Source organism: Leucoraja erinacea, chromosome 26 (genome assembly GCF_028641065.1).
Source record: "Leucoraja erinacea ecotype New England chromosome 26, Leri_hhj_1, whole genome shotgun sequence".
Classification (NCBI taxonomy): domain Eukaryota; kingdom Metazoa; phylum Chordata; class Chondrichthyes; order Rajiformes; family Rajidae; genus Leucoraja; species Leucoraja erinaceus.
This window is the reverse complement of record NC_073402.1, coordinates 21,754,086-21,776,341: the sequence shown is the minus strand read 5'-3', so window position 1 is coordinate 21,776,341 and position 22,256 is coordinate 21,754,086. Positions and strand designations below refer to the sequence as shown.

Sequence of the window (22,256 nt, the reverse complement as noted above, 5' to 3'; positions counted from 1 at the left end):
AGGGTATGAACATTGAATTCTGTAATTTCAGGTACTGCCCCCATCTTCAGCAGTCCATTCCTTTCCACTTTCCTTTCCCCTTACCCATCCATCTCTAATCCAGGTCTTCCATTTTCCTCCCACACCCACCCTGTCCCCATTCCCTTCTATCCAACATCTGTTCCTCTTGTTCTACATTTCAATTCCTGGCTTTCTAATTTAACACATTCCACTGTTTGCACCCTTTTGTCTTCTCTGCATATCGCCTGCAGCCTTGGCTACTTCTACCAGTCAACCCATCCACCTATCACTAGCCAGCTCTTGCCCCATCGCTTCCCCTCATCTTTTTGTGTATGGCTGCTCCTCCTGCAGTCCGTCCTTTCTCCCTTTTTTATTTTTATTTTTAGTCCTGTCCGTGAAAATTGTTCATTGGAAGTCTTCTTTTATGTGGTGGGTGGGGGGGGGGGGGGAAGGGGGAAACTGTTTTAATCCCAGTCCTACCTGGTCGGAGATGCGGTTTTCTTCTGAACCGCTTCTTCGTCCTCTCTGTGCGGCCTACCATCGAGCTGGAGCAGCGCTGGAGCGACAATTTCCTGCCGGGACTACAGCTTCGCCGGCGGTGCAGATGCTGGGACACCAACACCAACACGGAGCGGGCGGTGCCTTACCGGGTCGCCTTCCGGTAAGCTCCGAGGCACTGGGAACGCCGACTGCAACATCGCTGAGCTGCGGCTGCAGAGCGTCCAGCCGCGGGCGGGCGGCACTGGATTTCAACACCGCGGGGCCTGGTGTCCGAGTTCGCCAGTGTCAGAGGTCCGGCCAGCGCGGCCTGAGAACTTTGGACATTGCAGTCTTCAGGGAGGAAGCGGCCGCTTCAGTCCAGGCCGCTGAAGAATGTTCACCCGACGCCGATGATCCAGCTTCGTGGCAGAGGGCCTGAGAACATCGAGTTGGCTGAGGAGGCCACATGTAGACCCCGACCTCGGGTGGACTATGAGGGGAAGAACTGGATATTTTTAATGCCTTCCCTCACAGTGAATTCTGCTGTGGGGGGACGTTTCATGTTGATTTCTATAGTGTACTGTTCTGTGTCTTTTTTTATTTTTCTCTTTTTTGTTTTGTATTGATTTATTGACATTTGATCTGTTCAATTAATTTAATCAATCTCTGTAAAGCACTTTGGTTCAAATACTGGTTTTGTTGAAAAGTGCTATATAAATAAATAAACATTATATAAATAAATAAACATTTTTCTACCAGCTATCTCCCATCTACTCCATCAGTCTGAAGAAGAACAATCTTGAACTGAAACATCATCTGTTGATTTACCCTCCGCACATGATGCCTGACCTGAAATCCTCCAGCAGTTTTTTCACTCGAGATTGCAGAATCTGCAGAGTCTTGCCTCACAGGATGACCAATTGGAGACCTATTGTATCGGCCCAGGACATAAATGACCTAATACATGGAAAGTTACAATGACACCACACTGCCAATCGAAGCATTGTCAATGGTGCTGCATCAATGAGGTCCACCATCCACATTGATCAGATATTGCAGAGTTGACATAAATACCTTGGTTGTAAGAGCAGGCCAAAGTCTGAGCATCCTGTGCTGTGACTTCCTTCCTGACTAAAGCCTTTCTTCAACTTAAGTGACATGGAGGATGGTGGATAGAAGGGAATGGGGTCAAGGGTGAAAAATTGGAAAATGGAGGATCTGAATTAGAGAGGGATGGGTGATGAGGGGGTGACGGGCAGGGAAATAGGAAAGAAAGGTGTGTGCAGCTGAAACTGGGAGGTGTGGCATTTCCTGAAATTGCAGTGAATGCCCTTCGCTGTCCAGGTGAGCGTAATCCACTACAATGCACTGGTAAACCTGTTTGTGGAATTGGCAATTAGTGATGGCCAAAAAATCAGTACAAGTTATGCTAATACAAAAGTCAGTTCTCTGTGAAATAATGGAATAAATGTTTACTGTTTCTGACAATTTACAACAAACAATACTCTCGTGGAGGTGTCCCCAGAGAGGTGAATCTTTGGCATTCACTCCCCAGAGGACTGTAAAGGTTCAGTTGCATTCAAAACAGGCTCACGTTTTTCTGGATATTATTAGAATCAAATTATAGGGACGGATGGCAGGGAAGTAGATCAGTTATGATCTTGTTAAATGGAAGCAAAGGCTTGATGTGTTTAATGGACTTTAAACTTTAGAGATACAGCATGGAACTAGCTCCTTCAGCCCACTGAGTCCACGCCGACCAGCGTTCACCCCAAACACTAGCACTATCCTACGCACTAGGGAAAATGTACAATTTTACTGAAGCCAATTAACCTACAAACCTGCACGTCTTTGGAGTATGGGTGGAAACCGGAGCACACAGAGAAAACCTACATGTTTACAGGGAGAACGTACAAACTGCAGACAGCACCCGTAGTCGGGATCGAACCCATATCTCTGGCGATGTAAGGCAGCAATTCTACCGCTCGCCTCTGTGCCACTGGTTCTAGTTCTAATGTTCTTATGTTACCTGAAGTGAGTGAATTTCAGAAAATATGTGTTTTCATTAGAAACATGCAAAAGTAAGGGCATCATCTAATACCATATGTAACGTGCTTTCATAAATTAGTTGCATAAGGTGGTATTGTTTTTTTTAGGTGTAATTGTACAGAAATAAATTTCAAATACAGTTTAGTAAATTTCAAATACATTAATTTTATTTTAAAATTCGTCTTTCAGGATGTTGACATCCCAGACTAGACCAGTATTTACTGATCATCTGTAATTGCTCCTGGAGATGCCAATGATTACCGATGCTGGAATCATGAGCAAAAAAACTAACTGCTGCAGGAACTCAGTGCTTGCTTGCCTGACCTGCTGAATTCCTCCAGCACTTTTTGGTTTTTGTTTTGGCTTTTCTAGTCTATTTCAGAAGATATATAGGAGAACATATCTATGTGAACACATATAAGAACATATTTATGTGTCTGAGGTCACGTGTAGATCAGATTAGGAAGAACTGCAACAATAATTCAGTAGTTTTATTATGATTAATGACAAATTTCATATTTCAGGTTTTATCTGAAGGTAACTCCCTCCCTGCTGTGGTGAGATTTAAACTCATTGTCAATCTAGCTGCCAGACTCGATGCAGGGTCTTGACCAAGAACATCAACCATCTCTTTGCCTCTTCAGATGCTGTTTGACCTGCTGAGTTCTTCCAGTAGTTTATTGTTAGCTCCAACATTCAGCATCTCCAGTCTTTTGCATTTCTTCTGGCTTACTAGTTGGATCAACATCCTTCAATCGTTTTGGTCCCATTTCTGGCCACAGCCTTAATAGTGGACCCTTTAGTGATGGCAAGCATTGCTTCCATGAGGGTAGTTGTCAGTGTCCTCACCAGATAGCTGTTGCTGATTATGTGACGTCTTGACCTGCAAGAAAGGGAGGGGTCAGCAAGTTAATGAATGTCATGCATGTAATGTGCCTGTCAAGGCTGATATTCATCTCCATCTTAGTTTTAGTTTAGAGATACAGGGTGGAAACAGACCCTTTGGCCCACAGAGTCCATGCCGACCAACGATCACCTGTATACTACACGCTTGGGGCAATTTATTCAGAGGCCAATTAACATAGAAACCTACACATCTTTGGAATGTGGGAGGAAACCAGAGCACCCGGAGAAAACCCATGTGGTCACATGGAGAATGTGCAAACTCTGTACAGACATCACCCTACAGTGAGGATCAAACCCGGGTCTCTGGCGCTGTAAAGCAGCAGCTCTGTAGCTGCACCACTGTGCTTTCCTAACATTCTCCTCCATTACAACAAGCAAGCTGTGATACTAACCAATGGGTCAACACCCAAATCAATCCTGGTGAAGACCAAAGTTAAGAGTCACTGGCCTACCACTTTTCTTGATATCTGTCGCCGTAATGTTGCATCTCACCTTCAATAAACCTCCTGCAGGAGTGGAACTAATCTTCAGAACTAATGGGATATTCTCAAAACGTACAGGTGACTACATTTTAAAATCACAGTCACCTGAACATCCATAGTGAACCAACAGAATGCACACAACATTTGCTTTAGCACATGCTCAGCAGCCAAATCTCCAAGGCTCTGGATTATGTGGACAACTTACACGCAATATCAACACGACCAAGGTCCTCCACTGGCCTGCCCTTGTTGCACCACACTTTCCTCTAACAATAGAGGTTCACAACTAGATCCTGAAAAATTTGGACCACCTCCTACATGTTGGAAACAAATCTCTCTGCAAAGTCATATTGACATCGAAATGCACCACAGCACCAGAACTGTCGTCGTTCGATTGGGGAAAAAGTTATTTGATGATCAAGACTTCAGATCTGGCAGATGGTTCACCAGCTAGCAGTGATTCCTACTCTATTATATGCTTCTAAACCTGGGCCACACACACGGGCACCTCGAGACACTGGCAAAATACGATTAGCATTATTTCTGTAAAACCCAATTCACTGGAAGGGTAAGTGAACCAACATTAGCAGCCATCCCTTGGCAAGGTGGATTGAGTGTTCCTTAACACATTTACAGCTATTGTTGACGTGTCATAGAGTCATACCGCATGGAAACAAATCCTTCGGCTCCAATAGACCGGGCAGACCAAGATGGCCCATCTACACTAGATCTACCTGCCCGCTTTAGGACCTCGTCCCACTACACCTTTCCTATCCAAGTACCTGTCCAAATGCCTTTTAAATGTTGTTATTGTGCCTGCCCACCATATGTGCTCTCTATAGCCTCCATACTCTGTGCGAGAAGATGATATGATCAGATACTGAGGGAGACGAAAATGCTGGAAAAACTCAGCGGGTGAGGCAGCATCTATGGAGCAACGGAATAGGTGGCGTTTCGGGTTGAGACCCTCCATAGACGCTGCCTCACCTGCTGAGTTTCTCCAGCATTTTTGTCTACCTTCGATTTTTCCAGCATCTGCAGTTCTTTCTTAACCAACTGATCAGATGCTGAAGCTGGTAAAGCAATTGGTGAGGGATGGCACATGGGAGTGATAATCACGGGGATGTCCTTTGCCAAACTATTACATAGGTGTCTCTGTGGATCTAAATACTTTTAAATGCAGGATAGTACTGAGCTTTGTGTTCAACGATAATTTTAGCAAGTTAAGAAAACCAAGGGAATTTATGGAAAGATGAAGGCCTGTTACTACTAAAGAAGAACTGTTCTGTTTAAGGTCATTTGCCAGCTGTTGCTCCCAACCTTGTTCAATACCACACTCTGAATGCTCATCAGATGCTTTTTAAACACAATGTGCATTTTTCTGTAAAATCCTTTTCAGGCCTCTAACTGATAAAATAAACTCTCCTCAGCTTCCCTCTCATTCTTTACATCACAATAAATCTGTGATCCTAGTTTGTTGATCTCTCTGCTGAGGATATAGGCCAAATCCACCGTGTAAATGACTCCACAATTTTAAACAGCTCCATTACAGCTCTCCTCAGACCCCCCCCCCCCCCCCCCCCCCCCCCCCGGGTTCTGCAAACATTCCAGTCTTGACAGTTTTTCCTGGCAAGATCCCCCAAAATTTCTGCTTTAGCCCAGTTACATTCCATGACAGCAGAATCTTTTTAATGGGAAATGGGAATAATAATGTTTGGAAAGTTGACATGATCAGGGGACTTATTTTACCACTAGAGGGTAGCCTAACCCAGCAAACGCCTGAAGCTAGACAGATACAACGTGCTGGAGTAACTCTGTGGGTCAGGCAGCATCACCGGAGAACATGGATAGGTGATGTATCAGGTTGGGACCCTTCTTCAGACTGAAAGTGGGGGATGGGGGGGACCAATTCTGTACTTTTCCTGCCTCCAGCTCTTCACCCACCCACCCATTCCCCGCTTTCAGTCTGAAACAGGGTCCCGACCTCAAACGTCACCTATCCCTTTTCTCCAGAGATGCTGCCTGACCTGCTGAGTTACTCCAGCACTTTGTGTCTGTCTTTGGTATAAACCAGCATCTGCAGTTCTTTGTTTCTAACACCTGAAGTTACTGGAGGCTGAACCTAGAAATTAGATTTGGTGCATTGTTGTGTTTCATGACGATTCTTCCTCCAAAAATCAAGAATTCAATCAAGGACATTTTGGAAACAGCATTTGGACATTTTACAGAAGTTTTAAAAGATGATTTGCACGATGAAGCCAGGAGATGCTGGAATCTGGAGCAGTGACGCAGCTGGTAGAGCTGCTTCCTCACAGCGCCAGGGACCCAGGTTCGATCCTGACCTCGGCTGCTGTCTGTGTGGAGTTTGCATGTTTTCCCTGTGACCCTATCGGTTTCCTCCGGGTGCTCCGGTTTCCTTGCACATCCCAAAGACGTGCGTAGGTTAATTGGCCTCTGTAAATTGCCTGACACTGGGAGTATATGTGAAAGTGGGATAACATAGAACTAGTCTGAATCAATAGTCTGGACTGGGTGGGCTGAAAGGCCTGTTTCCATGCTGTATCTCTAAACTAAAAGGCAAAACACTGGAATTAAGTGGATTAAGAAATGTATGAAAGGTGTATGAAACAGATTATGATCAGTCCTTTTAGCTGTAACCAGGGAAGTGAATCCTTTCTCGCAGCCTCAATATTGTTATCAATGACAGAAACTAGTTATTCAAGGCTGTTGACTCATGCAGCTGGTGTTGCTTAATGTTAATGGTGGCTCAGTAGATTTTACATTTGGCTGCTAAACAACAAATGTTCTGTCACCGAGCTGCTTAAAATGCAAAAGGGCAGCTGCAATGTGGGAACCGGATGTGAGGCTAATAATGGTAAGAAAGGTTCTTACCTTTCGCCCCCTCCAACCTCAACGCCCAACACATCATACTCTGACACTGTCGTCGCCTCCAACATGATCGCACCACCTTGCCATCTCCATCCTTTTGCACCTTTGACAGAGACCGTTTCTCCCTCAGCTCTTCACTTCCCACCCGAATCATCCACTCCCCAGGTACGTTCCCCTGTAACCACCGGATATGTGATACCTGACAGAGGATCGCGTGTACCTCCTCCAACCTCATCTACTGCATCTGGTATTCCCGATGTGGCCTCCTATACATCAGCTAATCAAAGCATAGACTTGTCGACCATTTCGGTCCTCCAAGGCCGACTGGATCTCCTGGTTGCTAACTATTTTAACTCCCCTTCCCATTCCCATACTGACATCTCTGCCTTGGACCACCTCCATTACCAGAGTGAACCAGGACTTCATATTCTCCTCGGGTAGCTTACAACCCAATAGTACGAACATTGAATTCTTCAGTTTTAGATAACCTCAAACTATCCCCCCTCAATCTTCTAAATTCTAGCGAGTACAAGCCAAGTCTATCCAGTCTTTCTTCATATGAAAGTCCTGACATCCCAGGGATCAGTCTGGTGAACCTTCTCTGTACTCCCGCTATGGCAAGAATGTCTTCCCTCCGATTTGGAGACCGAAACTGGACGCAATACTCCAGGTGTGGTCTCACCAAGACCCTGTACAACTGCAGTAGAACCTCCCTGCTCCTATACTCAAATCCTTTTGCTATGAATATACCTACCATTCACTTTAGATAACCTCAAAAAAAAAGAAAAAAATTCCACTTAGGGACATTGGCAGCAGTAATGCAAATTGATTGTTAGAACTGTGTAATAGATTGTGTTTTGTTAAAAACGGCTGGTTTAAAAAATGATTTGGACTGGGATAATATATATTTTTTAAAAGATAATCTCAAACTGTCAGACAACAGCAGCACAGTGCTGGAACCGCTGATTTACAGTACCAGAGACACGGGTTCGATCCTAACTGCAGGTGTTGTCTGCACATAGTTTGTTCATTCTCTATGACATCCTAAAGCTTTTCACTGTACCTCAGTACATGTGACAATAAACTAAACTGAAACTGACAGCCTAGGTTTTCTCCAGTTTCCTCCCACACTTCAAAGACGGGCAGGTTAATTGGCAACTATAAATTGCCGCTAGAGCACAGGATCGAACTAGAGTGCGGGTGACCGTTGTTTGGCGTGGATTCGGTGGGCCGAAGAGCCTATCTCTAAACTAAACTCTTCAAGCTGTTTCATACCTTCTGTTCTTATCTCTGGTCTTTGTTCCAAACAGCTTCAAACCCCCCTCGCTTATGTTGACATATTACCTGCCATGCTTTATCCTGCCTCTCCCTATTTCTAGCTTTCTTCTGCCCATCCCACTCCTCGCTACAATCAGTCTGAAGAAGGGCCTCGACCCAAAACATCACCTATCCATGTTCTCCAGAGATGCTGCCTGACCTGCTGCGGCCTAACTAACATTTTGTATAACCGTAACAAGATGTCCCAACACTTGTACTCAGTGCTATGGCTGATGAAGGCAAGCTTGACATATAGCACTTCATGAACCTGGCTAATTGTGTTCCTCTTTCCAGGGAACTACATACCTGTTCGACAGCACACCCCAGGGCCCTGCTATTCACTGTCTATGTCCAGCACTGGCTTAACTTCTGAAAATACATCACTTCCCATGTCTGAGTTAACTTCCATCTATCATTCTCTTGTCCACTTTCCCAGTTATTCTACACCTTGTAGACAACCTTCTTCACTGTCCACTATGCCATCAATTTAGGTGTCATCTGCAAATTTGCTTATCATGCCACCAACATTGCCATCCAAATGATCAATATATATGATGAACGACTGATGTCCATCTCTTGGCCCACCACTGGTCACATCCTCCAACGTGAAAACCACTCCACTTTCATTACCACCTACCATCAAGGCAATTTTGTATCCAATTTAGTAACTAATCCTGGATCCCATCTATTCTAATTTTCCAAATCAGCCAACCATGTCAAAAGCCTTGCTAAAGTCCATGTGGACAATGTCTACTGCTCTGCACTCATTCATCTTCTTGGGCACCTCTTCACAAATCACAATCATATTTGTGAAACATGCTTTGTCCTCGACCATGCCGACCATCCCATATCAGTCCTTGCCTTTCCAAATGCAAGTAAATCCTGTCACTCAGAATTCCTTCCAGTAACTTTCCCACCACTGAAGTAAGGCTCCCCATCCTGTATTTTCACGGCTTATCACTGCTGCGCCTCTTTTAAATAAAGGCACATTAGCTATTACCAAGATACAAATATCTCTGCAAATGCCCCAGCAATCTCCTCTCTTGCTCTCCATAACATCCTAGGGTGCACCTGGTCACAGCCCGGGGATTTATCCACCTTTATGTGTATCAAGACCTCCAACACATCCTCCTTCGTAAAGTGATGGATGAGATAGAGGCTTTTTGAGCTGCCCATCCCCTGCCTGATGTGGCTCCGAGCTTTGTTGTTTGGCTCCTGAATGTCCAAGTCCCAAACTCCACGATGTGAAGTAACGTTTCCTCTGTGTGACTTATTTTAACAGGGCAAGAGGTAACTGTTACCCACTAGATATCACATGAGGTCGGCAAAGCCAGGTCTTGATCTAAATATAAAGATGTCCAAGATGACTGGACACCTGGCTAAGCTCAGAGGTGGAAGTCAGTCCGTATGGGCCGGGACAGTGACCTGCTACATGCATCTAGGCGGACAGGACCATAGGGAGCTCTCAACGTGGGCAGTGACACGGGCACAATGCACACACGAATACATGGCCTGGTAAGTTCATTGCAAACTGCCTCTAATGAGTAGGTGAGAGGTAGGGTCTGGAGAGATTTAATGGAAACATCGGAAGAATAATGTGTAGGAAGTAACTGCAGATGCTGGTTTAAACGGAAGATAGACACAAATGATGGAGAAACACAGGGGGCAGGCAGCATCTCTGGAGAGAAGGAATGGGTGACGTTTTGGGTCTAGTCCCAGAACAGTCTGAAGAAGGGTCTCGACCCGAAATGTCACCCATTCCTTCTCTCCGGAGATGCTGCCTGTCTCGCTGAGTTACTCCAGCATTTTGTATTCTTCTTGTGGGGGAGAATAAAATGTGATGTGTAATAAGTGTGTGCTTACGGCGGGCTGACGAGTACTGTCTGACTGAATCGGTAAGATGGTTCCGAAAAGCTAAACAAGAGCACCAGCACAAAATGCCTGCGAAGACTTTCTACTTTGCAAGGGGCTGAGCAATACCAAGGCCGCAGTGAAGAACGGCCCCGTGGTGCATCAATGTTCCAGCAACATGCATTCGATACTGACCCCCAGCACTACTGTCTGTCTGCAGTCAGTGAGTTGCTCTGGGTTGTTATCTGGTAATGTTAAAAGTAACATTCGCAAATGTGCAGATTTGCAGACACAAAGCTGGGTGGCAGTGTGAACTGTGAGGAGGATGCTGTGAGAATGCAGGGTGACATGGACAGGTTGGGTGAGTGAGCAGATGCATGGCAGATGCAGTTTAATGCGGAAAATGTGAGGTTAACCACTTTGGATGCTTTCAAGAGTTAGACAGAGCTCTTAAAGATTGTGGATGATCAGCCATGATCATATGGAATGGCGGTGCTGGCTCGAAGGGCAGAATGGCCTACTCCTGCACCTATTACCTATTGTCTATAGGTCTATTTTCTCCCAAAGACATACTGAATGGTAAGTCAAATGGCCAGTGTGAATTAGCCCGAGTCTAGATGGGTGGTCGGAGAATCGGAGCAGAGTCAATGGCCCCGTGAGAGAGAATAGGTGACGGGGAGATGGGACTGTTGGAATTTCTCAGAGTTGGCGTGCACTTTATCGTTAATTAAGGAAGATAAAGCATCCCAACCTGCAAATAATTCCAACACTGTGATCAGGGCATCCGGGCTGACGAACTGGAGGCTCTATGAAAAGATATAAAGCATCTTCCCTCCTTGCCTACTACATTCTTCCATACAAGACTCCAGTCTCTTGGCCTCACCAGTGCAGTGCAGTGCAGAGGCACCAACAATGGGTCCAACAGCCTTGGTGTTAAAAATGAAAAATGAAGGTTGTACCGTAATCTGATTTATTAAACATTCTTCACTAGAGATAGTATAAGAACAGTGATTTTATTGCTTCTATTCACCTTAGGATACAGTGAACAAATTCTTAGGAAGTAGGATAATACCATACATACAGTATAGCCAGAATTCAAAAATCATTCACAATTACAACTTTAACTCAGTTCAAATATTTTCATATTTTCAATACACAGCCAGTTTTCAAACATTTTTTCCTCATTCTCATGTAAATACATTTCTCAACTAGTTTAATTTGCACTCTGAAACACTCACTACCTCCTTATACATCCACTTGGATCCTTCAGTAGCATCACACAGTGCATTGTTCACATCCCTTAGATCTCAATCATTCAGAATAGTACCAAGATTTGGTGCATCCTTGTGTAGAAAGGAACTGCAGCTACTGGTTTAAACCGAAGATAGACACAAAATGTAGGAGGAACTCAGCAGGACAGGCAGCATCTCTGGAGGGAAGGAATGGGCGACGTTTTGGGTCGAGACCCTTCAGACTGGGGGTTGGGGAAAGGGAAACGAGAGATATATGATCATACACAACATATATTTATTCTTTCCCTTTCCCCTAAACCCCATTCTGAAGAAGGGCCTCGACCTGAAATGTCACCCATTCCTTCTCTCCAGAGATGCTGCACGTCCTACTGCATTCATCCAGCATTTTGTGTCTATCTTTGGTACATCCTTAATGATTAATACAAAATCCTTCATGATACACAATTCATACAAAATTTCATTTATTCCTCATTCGCCAGGAGAATCCTTTACAATCAATAAACTTTTATTGTCATTCAAACAGACAAGGTTTGAATGAAATTTCATTCCTACAGTCATGACATTATTAAAAAAACCAAGACACACACTTAACACAATTTACACAAACATCCATCACAGTGAATCTCCAACACCGCCTTACTGTGATGGAAGGCAAAAGGCTTATCTCTTCCCTTTGTTCTTCTCCAGCGGTCCAGTAGTCCAACTGCAGCGTCGAGGCGATGGGGGCTCATGATGTTATAGCCCCCGGCGGGCGATATTAAGTCCAGCGGCCGTTCAAACCGCGCCAGGTGATGTTAGTCCCCACTAGGAGTCATTTAAACCCCGTGAATCCGGCGGGAAAAGTTGCCGTTGCGCGTGCTCAGAAAAGCAGTCTCCCACCAGGGACCTGCGAGCTTCCGATGTTCCTGTCCACTGCGGCCGGAGCCTCCGAAGCTCCGAAGTCGGGTTGCAGCCGTGCGCCACCACAGCTCTCATTCCGAAGTCGGCCAGTTCCGCGATGTCGAGTCCGCAGGCTCTGTTACTGGAGTCCTCAGGTTGGTTCCGGTTGGAGGCTGCCGTCGGCTCCACGATGTTAGGCCCAATGACACCGGAGACCCGACAGGGAAAAAGTCGGGTCCCCGTACAGGGAAGAGATTAAACCACTCAGTCCCAATGTGCCAACAACTCTTTGTGTCATTCTAGGTTGATCCTACAATTCAATTACACCGGGCACATTCAATCAGATTGCAGATCCCTCAATCCCATTACGCATACAACTATCCATTCCATGTGGAACTATCCACATGATTGCACTCGGATCCATCCATGTTAAACTCTCAGCATGATTGCAAGTGTATCTCTTATGTCCCGCTGCATGTCCCACACTCAGCAAGAATACAGATGGTTACCACACTTCTGTTACATTCATATCACTGAGGGCAAGTCCTTTCTTGTTATCCAGTCACTCACAGACATCCCAACCACCCAGACAAGCAAGACAACTCAAGGCAAACAACCCAAGCAGCAGGCAGTTCCACATCTCACAGAATTGATAGAAGAAACAAGCCTTCTTGGAATCTAAAATGATCTCAGATCAGTTCACCATTAGCATTTTTAGTTTCTTTAATTGTGCTGCTATATAAGCAAAATAACACAAATATCATTAGCATCATAATAATGCAACTCGCGATTAAAGGATAGTTGCTGGGAGAGTGAGGTGTTCCAGTGGTGCTTTCTGAAAGAAGAGAGAAGATCTATCATTTATTGATGAAAAGCTCAAAAATACAGATGTATTAAAAGAAAATACGTACAGAGATTCTATTTGGCTGCTAGTGCTGGATAAAACTAACAAAACTGAAGAGTCTGGGGACGTGGTCAAATCCTCAGTTTACAATGCAGCAGCAAGGAAAATAAATTAATTGTTGACTCAGTCATGATCATTGAATACTCGAGCACTACTGGTATCCATGTCTGTCCAGTGATCTGGTGGGATGTTGTGGAGTACATCAATGTGGAACCGCCATGAATTCTCTGGATAAGTGCCACCAAGTCCAGGATTGTAGAGTTGGTGCACCTGAATATCCAAGTTTGGATCTTTGCCAGGCTTTTACTGACTACACTCTTCCTGTGCCAGCAGTTCCTCGGCGATTACACCAGGGAATGCATGCAGAGAAACTGTACGAGGTTGCAGTTGGTGTAGAAACCCATCTCTATTCCTTTGAATGGACAAGAATTCTGTGAGGGACCAAGTACCTGCACGTTTTGAGTTGACTGAAGTAAATGGCTGCAATTATATTTATGGATTTTAACATTTTAAGACTTCCCTATTTAATTATTTTTAATACTTTTTGAATGTTACAAAATGCCAACTTCAAAAAGCATCTTTCCGGCAGATCTGTGGATGCATTACAATACCCCCTCCTCCACAACTCCTCGCCAAATGTGCGGCCCCTACTAATGACCACCCTTCTAAATCTTCATATTATTGGCCCTGCGTAATAATGCCTCTGTGTAGGAAGGAACTGCAGATGCTGGTTTAAACCGAAGATAAAACACAAAAATAACTCAGCGGGTCAGGCAGCATCTCTGGAGAAAAGGATAGGTGGCATTTCTGGTGTGACCCTTCTGCAGACTGAGAGCCAGTCCGAGTCGGACTCACAGTCTAAAGAAAGGTCTCGTCCCGAAATGTCACGTATTCCCTTTCTCCAGAGATGCTGCCTGACCCGCTGAGATACTCCAGCATTTTGTGTTTATCTTAAATAATACCTCTCCTCAGAGTGATAATGACCTTTTATCAAAAAATAAATAAAGACCATTCATAACAGAAAGAAACCAGAGGCTTACCCGAATTAAGATGTAGTGTCCTAGAAATAGTTTGATTGAGAGCAGGGTTTCTTAGCACAAATGTATAGGATGAAGGTTTTTCTGTGACATTGATTTCCATTTTGCTTTGAACCCAATAAAATCCATCTTCAGATATGTAGGACGAATATTTGGATGAAAGGGAATGATTCAAATTGTCTCCTTTGTACCAAGAAGCATTAGCCTTAGGATAGCCATGGGATTTGAAACTTAAAATGCAGCTGGACAATTTCTGTGTGATACCCAAAATTGGCTCCTCGTAGTGAGCTGTAAAAGTAAACATTGACTTTAGCTTCTTCACAAATAAATGATGCAATGCTATCGCTGAAGGTCGTTCACGCATGTTTCAATGACAGAACAGTACATAGTTCAACACAGGCCATCCCCATCTCATGAACTGTCTCCTTTTTAACCGCTGCCACGGAGTCGTTTTTCTCCATACGTTGGAAAACAGCAAATTCACTCAATATGGTGACCGTACCTTCACATTATAGTAAGAAAGGCATCAAAAGCACATTCGGCTGATAAAAAAAGGAGAGAGAAAGAGAGAGAGAGAGAGAGTGAGACAGAGAGTGCGAGGGAGAGTGCGAGGGAGAGAGAGCGAGAGACAGTGAGCGAGAGAGAAAGAACTAATTCTGTTCTTTGTAGGAATTAATGTTTACACGTCAGCCTTTGACGTTAGTAACATTTTGGTAGCTTGTTTGTAAATAGGGGCATTGACTCGGTGGACCGAAGGCCTGTTTCTGTGCAGTATCTCTAAACTAAATAAACATAATTAGCTCAGGAATGGAGACCAGGAAAATCAGTCTCCAAGGCACTTTTGAGACATCATAAGACAGAATATTTCAATTCAGTAAATGCCCTCCATTATGCATGGAAAAATAAAATGTTTGGTTCATCAATTGTGCATTAGATAATGGGCTAACTTCGCTCAATGAAAACATGCTGAGTAAATGGTGTGTTAACTTTTAAATTTTAACAATTAGCAAATATATAAATCTGACAATGGGGACGAGGCATGAGGCAGCATTTTCAGGGAAGATTGAAAAATGTAAATGGAGAAACATACCTACAACGTTGACCGATACAGAACTTCGATCAGGTTTAGTTTTGTAATGGATGTGACATTCATATGATCCAGAGTCTTGAAATGTTAATTTTTGGATTTTCAGGGAAGCATTCCCATTCTTCAACTCTTCTAGAAATAAGCTTGTTCTGCCTGCGTATCGTGGATCCTGATATTGTAACTGATCTACTCCATAGTAGTAACTATGGACAACGTTTTCAACATTTTTCCGTTGCCAAGTGATATAAACCATCTCCAAAGACGACTTGTTACTCACGGTGAAACTGCACCCCAGCACAACAAACTGGCCGTAGATTGCTGTAATGGCGTTCTCGACTGCAGATTCAACTGGAAATTAGAGAGGAAGAATGAAATGTTAGAAATCTGTAACAAAAACTGGAAATGCTTCACGCACACATGCACTTCATTAACTCCAGAAAGGGCCAAATTGCTTCAGAGCTAAGGAGACACAGGAGACTGCAGATGCTTAAATCTGGAGCAACATCAATCTGCTGGAGTAGCACAATAGACGGAGCTGCACGTTGCAGGAAGGGTTTGAGGGGGCATCCAGATGGGGTATGGAGGTGTGTAAAGACTGGACAGGGAGGATAAGACGGTGGGGATCGGGGAACTAGAAGCTGTCAAAATGGTAGGGTGCAAGCTAGGTGCCCAGGATGCAAGGGGGAAGGTATTGGACAAAGGGAGGCAGGTTAGAGTCAAGGTAGGAGGAGATATTTTCAATGGACTATAGGGAGAAGTTGGGCAGGCTAGGATTTTATTCCTTGGGAGCACAGGAGGATGATGTGTACAAGATCATGAGCGGAATAGATAGGGTAAATGTACAGAGTCCTTTCCCCCAAAATAGGGGAATCAAGAATCAGTGGACATAGGTCTAAGGTGAGAGGGGAAAGATTTAATAGGAACCCAAGGCGCATTTTTTCCACACAAAGGGTGATGAATATATGAAAAGAGCTGCCCGTTGAGGCAGGTACCATAACAATATTCAAAGGGCATTTGAACAGGTACATGGATAGGAAAAAGGGGGATATGGGATAATGTGAGCAGGCAGGATTAATGTAGATGTGGCATCTTAGTCAGCATAGGCAGGTTGGGCTGAAGGTCCTGTTTTATGGCCTGTATGGGTCCATGATACTATGCTTGGGGTTCAGAAAAAGATAAGTATTATTCCCATTGTACGGGATGTCAGTACTTGGAGTGCTGTGTACAGTTTTGCAAAAGGGTACCTGGCATTGTAGTCAGTCGCAAAGTAATTCTTGGGGTTGAGGATTACAAGAATGAGGGGTGATCCCATTAAAACATAAAAGACCCTACAGGGGCTTGACAGGATTGAAAATTAGATGTTTTTAGTCGTGGGATAGACCCGATTGGGGTGATACGGTTTCATGGTACGGGGCAGCCATTTAAATTTAAGTGTGTCGGAAATTTATTTTTGCAGAGGAGAGGGAGTCTCCGAAATCCTCTACTTCAGAGGTTGCAGGGGTTAAATCACAGGATGTACGTCGATGCGAATGGTGGGGCGGGCTTAAGGGCAGCCTCCGACTACAATTTTCTCATGCGCCTGAAATCACTGCTCTTTACGACTCACCCCCAACTCCAAACTGCATCCACAGAATAACTAGATTAAGCTGAAATTTCATTTTGGAATCTGTTCCTCAAAACGCACCTTAAAGGGAGTACAAAGAAGACAGTCTGTGAATAGAGATGACAGTTATACAGTAATATAATAATTCACCTATGAATAGGCAGTAGTTTGCACTGACAGACCCAAACCCCTCTCACACATCACTGCGGCTCCAACTACCCTCCCCAGCCAATACTCGCCCCTATCCAATGGCCACAGACGGCTTTTATTTCAAAATTTAGTTTCTTCACAATAAAAGCTAAAATATATAAATACATACATTCAAGTCAACATTTTCAGAACTATTAATATTATTCCATTACTTAACATTAACACGACTGTTAACAGACACAAGAAGCTGCAGATGCTGGACTCTTGAGTAAAACAAAGTAGTGGATGAACAAGGTCAGACAGAATCTATGGAGAGAATGGACAGATGACGTTTCGTGTTGGGACCCTTCTTAACATTTTCACCCTGGGAAAAGATTGTGACAGAATCTTGTGACAGACTGCCAGGGCATGGAAACAGGCCCTTCAGCCCAACTTGCCCATGCTGACCATATGCTCCATCTATGCTAATCCCACATGCCCAAGTTTGGTGGATATCCCTCTAAACTTTTCCTATCCCTGTATCGGTTCAAATATATTTTAAATGCTTTTGCAATAGGGTGATTTCACCAAATGTCAAATGAGCGTAGATCCCCCCTCACGTGACCGAAAATTTTAACTGGAGGACATATGTCAGTTCGGTACATGTTAGTGAATGGGGACACACGCACTTTCCTACCCGTTAAAAACATGGAAAACGGCCGATTTTTGAGCTGAAATTTTCTGTGCTAGTCGGGTGACCGTGAAGCACAGCGACCTAAATTTTCAGGCAAAAAAAAAGATAGAAAGTAAGGTAATTACAAGAGGGAACTGAAGGTGGAACACAGCGGAAGTAAACAGCCGACATTTACCGTGGAGATTTAAAGATCCAAAATATCGGGGATTATCGCGTTTGCTCGCTGAATTTCATCAAAAGTAAGGCATTATGTACCGAACTGACATATGACCTCCAGTTAAAATTTTCGGTCACGTGAGGGGGGGATCTACGCTCATTTGACCTTTGGTGAAATCACCCTATACCTGTGTCAAGTACATCTTCTGGCAGCTCGTTCATTCCATTAACCCACCACCCTCCGGATGATAAGGTTGACCCTCAGGTTCTTATCTTTTCCCTCCCACCTTAAACCTCTATCCTCTGGTTCTTGATTCACTGCAGTCTCAGAGATTGGAAACCCCTGCCCGTTCTTGCCTTGCCCTTGTCGGCCGCCCAGGGTCCCAGCAACAGAGAAGGGTCCCGACCCAAAACCTCACCCATCTATGTTCTCCCGAGACGCTGCCTGAGTTACTCCAGCACCTTGTGCCTTGTCTTGTAAACCAGCACCTGCAGTTCCAGAGAGACTATTCCTGCAATGCAGCAGGCTGGGAGGATGCCCCACGTGCGGGTGTGTCCCCGGGGCAGAAGGAACAAGAGTCGTTATGTGGGTAGGGTGCACATCAACAACTGACAACTCTCGCCTACACACGACACACGTTCTCCTGAGATGCTGCCTGACCCGCTGAGCTATTCCAGCACTCTGTGTCTTAAAAGCCCCACGCATGGCGATGGCTATGTTCCCCATTCTCCACTCCAGTCCCTTGCAAGGGGAGTGTTGGTGGTGGGGGGAGAGAGAGGACTCTCGTGTGCAAAGCCCTCCAGCGAGCCGTTCCTGGCTCCTAGACCGCCTGGGCAGGCGAGGGCGAGGGATGGAGAGGGTGCTGGAATGAACACTGGGAGAGAATGGACACTGGGAGAGGGTGCCTGTGGAATGAACACTGTGCCTCGACCCGAAACGTCACCTATTCCCTTCTATCCAGAGATGCTGCCTGACCCGCTGAGTTACTCCAGCGTTTTGTGGCTGGCCAGCTCCCACTCGGTCTACAAACCGTGCAACCCCCTCCCAGGAGAAGGCTGTGCTCCCCGGGGTGAGGAGGAGCGCTTACCCCGGGTGTGATCGCACCTCCAGCCGCAACTGCTCCGGGACACTCGTGCAACGTTACATTGGCCGGGATGTCTCCACCTCTCCTCCTCTCCCTGGTCCCTCAACGCCGCAGCTCTGTCCTCTCTTACCTCGAAGAGAGACAAAGTCGACTCCACTCCTTGCCCGGCCGGTGTCCCTGTTCACTCTCTCTCAGTCAGGATCAGCCCTGGCGAAGTTAAAGACCCACCTCACTAAAAAAGGGCGTGTTGCTCAAAAACTGTTGCCTGGGAGAACACAAAACACAAAAACAACACCATCCCACCTCCCGGCCCGCTCAGCGGCTGGCGGGAAATTGCGTGGGAGGTTTCTGTCGTGCCACAAGTTTGCAGAGCGGATCCAAAGGGATCCAACAGTAAAGAAACACACCCTCGGCGCCCCCAGGCAGTCACAGGCAAATTGTTGCAACTGTAAAACCTCAGCACAATTGAACGAGGAATTTCCACAACCCATACATCTATCGTTCCACATGTATAGGAAGGAACTACTGGACACAAAATGCTGGATTAATTCAGCGGCTCAGGCAGCATCTGATTTTAAAGCAATCGAATAAAAACATGTTTCATTTTAACCAGATCCTCAGAAAACAAACACCAAGATGCAATAAAACCATAGATCCTACCGCTATAGGATATTTGATAAAACTGCACAGGTAGTAGTAGGGGAGGGGGTTAAACGTAAGGTCATCTGGTCCAAAGCAAAGATCTTGTAGCAGCCCTATAAGATCTTTGACCTGGTCAAAGGACTTGATTCCCGGAGCAGCTCAATGTCCTGACGCATGGAGTACGTAGCAGCATCCGACGCCCGGGGGTGGGAGTTGCACGCAAGGAACAGCTCAATCTAGCAATGTTACAACATTTTGAGATTTAAAAAATCAAGTCTGTAATTTATCCCATCAGATAAAGCATAAAAATAAGTTTAATTTGACACCTAATTCACTTTCATATCTCAAGTATTTAAAAAGTTATGGCCATTTTCATACTCGGAAATTAGCATCTTGTTCCCTCTTGATTTTCTATGGACATAACAAAAACGCTGTGATCATGGACAGTCAAAAGGCCATAACCTTCTTAAAAATTAAGAGAACTGAATGAAATTTTCAGTTATCATAGATTGAACCATTCTGCAACAAACATAAAATAATCTAACTTGGATGACCTGAAATTAAAGCATATAATTAGTTAGTTACCCAAGTGTAGCAAATTTCAAACTTCAATTACTAGATCTAAACATCTATCCATTTCTTAATAAATGATTAACGTTTTTAAATAGCCCAAGTGTTCAAATAATATTCATAAATAATTCACAATAAAATATGATTTTAAAATCTCATTTACATTAATTTATAGGCCAAATGGAAGGAATTTAGTGTTCAATTGCTGTAAATGAAAGTTAATTTTAAATTGGCTTTCTAGTGGGTTCCTGTGAACGCGCTGGTTTAGAACGTTCACATTGCGCTGGATTTGTGCCCTCAAATGCCCAGAAAAATACTGCGGGATATAAAGAGCCCAAAATGAACTACTCGCTATAGAAAACTTTATATACAGGGTTCTTAAGAAGCCCCTTTTAATGTAAAAATAAGGTACATACCTTTAATTGTTTGCTTTATAAAACCCTGGGGCTGCGAGAGGTCGCGGGTTTAGAGAGTGGTTTTTAAACTACTATAACTATTATACAAGGCCATAAAAACTAATAATACCTTTTGCGACGGGGTCTTTCAGCGATTTTTCGTTAATGATTTACTAGGCTGAACATTTTCGATTGCAACAGCCTAGTAAAAATCACGTTTTAAACCCGCCCCCTCTAAACAGCGCCAAAATCGCGCGCACGGGGTGGGGCAGATTCTCAGACACGATTCAGGTAGGTTTTGTAACATACCTACTCAATCCATCTGGAGGACATTCCAACTTCCGGCATATGTTGTTAATACACAAAACGCGTACTTTCCTACATGTTAAAAACCTCCAAAAATTGTGCTTTTTTGCACTGTAGAAAATGTGGAAGTCGGGGTAAGCGTGAGAGACATGTACCCAACTTCAGAAACCCACAAGTGAAGCGAAATGAAGGTAAAGAGAAGCGATAGCCGAAGGGACAACAACAGATAAAGTGCTTGGCGAACATTGGCCGTGCAGATATAGACATTGAAAATATTGGGAATTATCGCGTTTGCTCATTGTGTTGCATCAACAGTAAGGCATTATTTGTTTTTTCTTGATTCCTTTGGTATCTAAAAAGTCTCAGAAGTGATAAATCTGGCTGTAAAATTTAAAAATCGCCCATGGTTCTGAAGTAGGGTTTCCCATGCAAAAAGAAAACACTTCTGAAGCTAAATTTATCATTAAAAAAATCTCCAGACTTAGGAGTGGTGTGTGGAAAGGGTCTTCTATCATTATGCTATTGAGATGTACATTTTGGCAAATAATAAAATGTCCTGACAGCTTAAACAACCACTCCCTTTCAATAGGATATTGTTAATTTTTCTGAGGTTGATTATGTCCAATTAACAGCTAACAATTATGCCATTCCTTGGCTTGCATCTGAGTAAAATGTAATTCAAAACCCACGTATGGTTTGTGATTTTTTTTTAATGATAAATTTTGCTTCATAGGCATTTTTTTTGTATGTAAAAACCCACTTGAGAACCATGGGCAATTAAAAAATTTTACAGCCACATTTATCACTTCTGAAACTTTTTAGATGCCAAAGGAATCAAGAAAAAACATAAATAATGCCTTACTATTGATGAAATGCAGTGATCAATAATTCCCAATATTTCCAATCTTGATATCTGCACGGCCAATGTTCGCCAAGCACTTTATCTGTTGTTGTCCCTTCAGCTCTCGCTTCTATCTACTGTCATTTCTCCTCACTTTCTCACAAGTCGACCTGAGCGAGTTTTCATTGTTTCGTTCAGGTCAATGTCAATTTCAGTTTTCTCTTCAGGCGTTGGCTGCTGTTGCAACACCCGTGTCGCATTAGTAGTGGTCGGTGTTGTAGATTCGCACTGGTCATTGATGGTTTGGCTGTGCTTTGCGTGTTGACATGCGACTAGCTCGTGTGGTGGATTTTCGCAGGTCTTGCAGAGATATATGCGATTATGACGGCATATGCCAGATGGTCTCTGAGCCACATACGGACGGACGCTCGTCAAGCTGGCGAGAAATGATGCCTTTCTCCCAACTCTTCTTTCCTTGTACGAGGGGCTACATTCGCACTTTGTGTCCCCTTTGTGAAGTGTGGAAAGCTGACCTATGGTAATTGTCAACTTGCCGCTGAACGCGCTGCTTCATGCGTTCATGCTTGTACACTACTCTGGGTTCAAGTAGTCTCGCTGTCGTCGGCAGAAGTGTACGAGTGCGACGATTCATGAGGCACTGAGCGGGACTTTGCTCAATCCTTGCGAAGGCGTATGACGAT

At 44.3% G+C, this 22,256-nt stretch overlaps 1 protein-coding gene across 8 annotated transcripts; it reads right to left on the bottom strand.

Annotated features, from left to right (window-relative positions):
* Nucleotides 1-3,002: 3,002 nt before the first annotated feature.
* On the bottom strand, nucleotides 3,003-19,621 carry LOC129709778 (CD276 antigen-like). Of its 8 annotated transcripts, none has more exons than XM_055656352.1 (5): nucleotides 18,805-19,238; nucleotides 16,741-16,818; nucleotides 15,138-15,482; nucleotides 14,051-14,335; nucleotides 3,003-3,412 (listed from the first exon to the last, which is right to left on the bottom strand). In XM_055656352.1, the coding sequence occupies exons 2-5, from the start codon at nucleotides 16,790-16,792 to the stop codon at nucleotides 3,396-3,398; spliced, it is 699 nt and encodes a 232-aa protein (XP_055512327.1). In that variant the 5' UTR covers nucleotides 16,793-16,818; nucleotides 18,805-19,238; the 3' UTR covers nucleotides 3,003-3,395. The 8 variants fall into 8 exon arrangements, 7 of the variants coding, with proteins under 7 accessions (XP_055512327.1, XP_055512324.1, XP_055512325.1 ...); XM_055656349.1 differs by lacking the exons at nucleotides 3,003-3,412; nucleotides 18,805-19,238 and adding exons at nucleotides 11,683-12,941; nucleotides 19,462-19,621; XM_055656350.1 differs by lacking the exon at nucleotides 3,003-3,412 and adding an exon at nucleotides 11,683-12,941 and having other exon boundaries at nucleotides 18,822-19,246.
* Nucleotides 19,622-22,256: the final 2,635 nt, after the last annotated feature.